We start from the raw sequence: 5,573 nt of genomic DNA, 5'->3' as shown, positions 1-5,573 counted from the left end.
TCTTTGATTGTGTAGTCTCATATCTACACAGTCCTCGAATCCCTCTCATTGCGGTGCGTTCGATTCATTCTTGTACTCCTCTGCCCTAGCGGTACTCGAGAGCCACTCATTGTCTGTACCACCTGCACCGACGATCGAAAAGGGTAGATGGATCTTGTTGGTATGAGTAGCTCAATCAATTCTTTTAAGTTATCTTTGATTATGTAGTCTCACACCTACGCATACCTCAGATCTCCTTCATTCATTCCGGTGTGTTCGATTCATCTCCGTACCTCTCTCATCTAGAAGCTTGATAAGAGTTGCTTTTTGTCTGTGCGCGTACGTACCACCGATCATTTCTCTGTCCTCATCGACAACGACTGTCACAACTATTTTTTAATTGATAAAATTTAAAAAATTAAATTTGGGATAAATTTGATTTTATTCGGTAGGTTTGATTTATTTATTTTAGGTTTATTTGCTATGATAATTTGATACATAATATAGAAAAACAATATTGTTTTTTAACATTTTGATTTTGTTTTTGCTTTTTAGCAATGTTAATACGTTTTTTTGCATTCTATTTGTATATCAATCACATTGTATCCCTTCTCCTTTTGTTCCTATTTAAAGATTTCGAGGGGATGAACACGTCATCATACAAATATGCTAAACGGTTGTTTTTTTGGATAATTGGGTGTATTGGATCGAGATCTATACTAATTCCGGAGTCGATGAACAAATTGTGTGTTTGGAATTACACTCTTCTCTCCAATTTGAGATTCGAACTCGGGGCGAAACAAATATTTTACATCATCATTTCACCGGTTGAGCTATCAAATTGGAGTATACATATACCAAACTTTGAATATTTTACATATTTTTGAAGCGATAATTGTCTACAATTATTTCCTTCCGGAAATAGTTAAGCAAACACATACAATAAGAAAATTGAAATAAATAAAACTAAGAAAATTTGAAAATTTTGAAAAGAAATATATTGGAATATAGTGAAGATAGAAATACATTTTATTACCCAATTTATTTTTTATTAAATATTTTTACACTTAATTTATTTTACGTTTTAATTTTCATTTTTTACAAAATATATTTTAAGATCCTAATCTTATCAGTTATCACCATTCAATATTGGATAAAAATTAAAAACTTACATTATCATTATGTGACACATTATCATACCATATTATTTATTTCCGGATATTTGGCGAAAATTTAAGATATAAAATGATTATTTTAATATTGAAGTATATAATTAGGTATAATTGAGATGTTAAAATACCTTTTTCCCAAAAGCCACCGGCTCAAAAGTCACGCAAGTCAACTAATCATACCCCAAAACTTCTCGAGATTAATTAAAATAGAGGAAGGAAAATAAAAAATAAATAATTCAGATAAACTCAAAAAAAAAAAGAGATCCATTTTTATAAAACCGATACTTTTTGTATCTTTCTCTTCTCAGCACCTTTCTCTCACTAGAACCAAAACCCTTTCTGTTTCTCTCTCTAAAACCTCTCACGACCTTCATCTCCGAGAAGTTTCGTTTTAGATGCCACAAGTCGATCTGGAGATCTTAGTCCCTTCGGTATCCAGCGGAGGATCCGATCGCAAGATTGGCTGCGAAACCCTCGCCGGAGATCCGATCGATGACCCCAAAACCCGACCCGACGCCGGCTCCGTCGCGACTCCGCCGCAGGATTTTCCGCCGGAATCTTACTTCCTGTCAAAAGAAGACCAGATCGAGTGGCTGAGTCAGAACGCATTCTTTGAGCGCAAAGAATCGCAGAAAGGGAACTCGACCTCGAATTCGAATCCGGGTTCCAATTTCAACCCGAATTCCAATCCTGGTTCAACTTCCCACCCGAATTCGAACTCGCAGCGGATTTCGCTGAAGCCCAAGGCATCGATCTTCGGATTGCCAAAACCGCAGAAGACATGCTTCAACGAAGCCAAGAGCCGGAGAAATTGCAGAATCGCAAAAGCACTTTTGATCCCAAAACGGGTCGGGTCGAGGTTGAAATCGGATCCTTCGTTGTCCGAACCTTCGTCGCCGAAGGTCTCATGCATGGGACGAGTCAGATCCAAACGCGACCGGAGCCACCGGATCCGCCGTCAGAAATCGGTCCGGTCCAATCCTGTTATTGATAATCCGAACCGGAGCAAGAAACCCGGTTTCCTCGCCAGCTTCAGGGCCATCTTCCGAACTGGAGGCGGGTGCAAGGACGTATCCTCGTCAGCGCGTGGGGAAGACGTGCATCCGGCGGCGAGAGACATCAGGAACCGGCTTCCACCGGATGATGTGGACGCGGTTAGCGCCGGTCCGAGGAGGTCGCTCAATGAACCGGTGCGGTCCGGTTTGGGAGGAATGAACCGGTTTGCTTCGGGGAGGAGAGCGGATTTGTTGGTGGATGTTGACGTGGCTTGACGTGCGCCGTCTGATTCGGGGTGGTGGTGAGTGGGGTCCATTCCCGCTAGGTTGAAATATCGTCTGGTTTTGTGGGACCTACCAAATTTTGTTTTTGAAAAGTCGTTGGAGCTGACGTGGCGTGTTTTAACAGTTTCTCCAAAACACACGGTGAAGTAAATGTGGACCCTCGGTGATTTCGCGGTTTTACTCCAAAATGCACCGTTTTTGTCTCGTTTATATGATTTTCAACGTTTTTCTTTTAAATGTTTTGTAATTTTCTTCTAGTTTTTTCCTGTTTCTTTTACTTATTCAGTTGTAAATAGAAGAAATTTTACAATATTTGTATACGTTAATTTTGAGTGGATTTTGGTAAACCATATATATATATATAATAATATTATTATCATCGCATATAAATACCTAAATTTTTACAATTTCAATATCATATAAGCATCTGAATTATAAAATTTTCATATAAATATATAAACTTTTCTAAAATCATATATAAATACCTAAATTTCTGAAAAACTCCTAAATAAACCCACAATCCGTTAATGACATCATATTTTTTATTTAAAAAATACCTAAAATTTGTATTTATTTAAATTTTTTTTTCAAAAATCTAGATATTTATTTCAAATTTTTAAAATTCAGATACCTATATGAAATATTTATAATTCAGGTATTTATGTAAAATTTTCATAAAAGTTTAGGTATTTTTATGTTATTTTTTCTAGTAATAATAATAATAATAATAATAATAATAATAATAATAATAATAATAATAATAATGGAGTTGAGTTTGAAAAGTTTGACGTATTTTTGTACAATTTGTGATTTCATTTACCAAGTCATTATCTGGTTCATGCGTCAAATTGGGAACAGTAAGTAGTGATTTCTTGTCATGGACTTCGGAATTTTTATTATTGGTTCGTTGCGCATATCACACGCAAATAACAACAACACATCTCATACAATATATGGTATTCATTATGAAGAAAAAAAACTTTACAGCATGTATCGAAATATTTAAATCAGTAGTAATAGACGTGGCTACCATTAAAATTAATTATAATTATTTAAACTGATTCACAAAAAAAATTAACGAAAATTTGTACCAATTTTATGTCGGTATAAAAATAAAACTATTTTCACTATTACCTTCCATATTAATCTTATTTCTCCAATAGTACCATGACATATTTTGTAAAATGGCCGAAGAAATTAGGTGAGGAATGGTTCCTAAAGGATTTGACTTGGCATTAAGGAGTGTGTGTGGGTGGAAATGTTCAATGTCTTGTGGGTGCCAATTTCATTATTCTATTTATTTTATTAAAAAAATATAGCGTTAGTTTGGAGTTGGCGAGAAAGACATTGACAACATATCTGTCTTCATGATTTTTCTTACAAACGAACAAAACCCATTTGTTCATTTTTCTTGTTTTAGTCTTCCGAAATTCCATTGAATTTGTTTTCTTTTTCCTATGCAAGGAGGATATAATAATTGTTATTATTTTTTTGTTAAATAGGGTCAATTTGGTATTTCGTATCTTTTGGGCAAAACATTTGTGACATTTGAAATTAAATTCCTTTCCGAAAGGAAAATCACATTGTAAAATTTTGGTGGAAATTAGTCGGTACCAGAGGGGTAGTTAGCAATTATGGAATCGGTTTACAGCATGAATGTGAAACATTGTATAATTTATAAAAGGGAGAATCCCATATTCCCTTATAAATTTTCGAAAATGTTCCAATTTCCTACACCAATTTTTAATTTGACAAAAAACTACACCGGATTTCAAATATTTCCAAATTCTCACACAACATCTTAAAATATGTTGCAATTTCTCCATATCCGTAAACGACGTTAAGTTCCATCAATTTTAATGCTGACGTGGCATGCCACATCATACAGATTTCGCCAAATCATCATGTCATATCAGAAAATAAATAAATAAATAAAATAAAAAAAATCTAAATTTTTTTTTAAAAAAAACTAATAAAATAAAATAATTTTTTTAAAAAAACTTTTAAAAAATTACAGAATTTTAAAATTTATTTTTTAAAATAAAATAAAAAATTATATATTACATATATACACACTTTTATATCTATACACAATTATATACATATACATATACACTAACCTCAAACGATCCAGGGCATGTTCTCAAAGTTGAATTGCTGATCACAAGAAGGCAGGAAGTGTACCAAGCCCTCTACACGTATCCACACGTCGGGAATGATTCCAGCGCTTGAAACTTGTCTGCTAGGACTAGAAATCTCGATCTCTATTGTGTGCAGGGTTTGTAGGAATCAAAAGGGGGGGTTTTGAGACTCTTAGATATGCTCTAAAAGTCTGAGGAGGAGTGCCAAAACCCTAGGGGTCGTGTCCTATTTATTTTATTCCTTAAAAACCCTAATTTGAGTGAGAAAAGGAAATCTGCCGAATTAAGTGGAACCAGTCCGGTTCCATATGGAACCGGCCGATTCCATTTTGGCCCAAAACTGATTTTGGGTCGAACTTGGACAAAATGGAACCTGTTCGGTTCCATATGGAACCGGCTAATTCCATTTTGCCAGAACTTTTTCTTGGCCTTTTGACTGTGTAATCCTATATCTACACAGCCCTCAGATCCCTCTCATTCCGGTGCGTTCGATTCATCTCTGTACTCCCTACCCAGAAGCTCGTCAGGAGCCTCTCCTTGTTCGTGCCTCTCACACCGACAATCACTCCCCGCCCTCCTACGGTATCATGGGGCTGTCACATGGGCGTCGTTACAAACATGAAAACATCTCTCTCTTGATGTTTTTTTTCTTCTTCTTCTTCTTCTTCCATGAATGTTCTTCAATGGTGATGAAATGCTTTCTTCGATGTCCTTCTTTCTGCCCCTCTACCTCCATTGCTAGAGGGGGAACCCGTAGTATCACCATCAACATTACTACGGTCGAGTATGAGACTGAGCACCGTCATTATGCCCACATTGATTGTCCTGAACACGCCGATTACGTCAAAAACATGATCACCCATGCTTTGCAAGTGGATAGAGCTATCCTCGTCGTCTCCTGTGGCGACGATCCGATGCCGCAGACTAAGGATCATATCCTTCTTATTCGCATGTGGGTGTTCCCAACGAGGTTGTCTTCTTCAACAAGGAATACCAGGTTG

General features: G+C 36.1%; 1 protein-coding gene across 1 annotated transcript; it reads left to right on the top strand.

The window, feature by feature from the left end:
- Positions 1–1,444: 1,444 nt before the first annotated feature.
- LOC104827508 lies at positions 1,445–2,751 on the top strand. Its single transcript, XM_010560687.2, has one exon. It carries the CDS (start codon positions 1,547–1,549, stop codon positions 2,420–2,422), a length of 876 nt encoding a protein of 291 aa, XP_010558989.1. The 5' UTR covers positions 1,445–1,546; the 3' UTR covers positions 2,423–2,751.
- The last annotated feature ends 2,822 nt before the right edge of the window (positions 2,752–5,573 follow it).

The sequence above is a fragment of the Tarenaya hassleriana genome, unplaced genomic scaffold (assembly GCF_000463585.1).
Source record: "Tarenaya hassleriana unplaced genomic scaffold, ASM46358v1 Cleome50, whole genome shotgun sequence".
NCBI lineage: Eukaryota > Viridiplantae > Streptophyta > Magnoliopsida > Brassicales > Cleomaceae > Tarenaya > Tarenaya hassleriana.
Note: the sequence above shows the minus strand (reverse complement) of the source record. Positions and strands in the feature narration are given on the sequence as shown.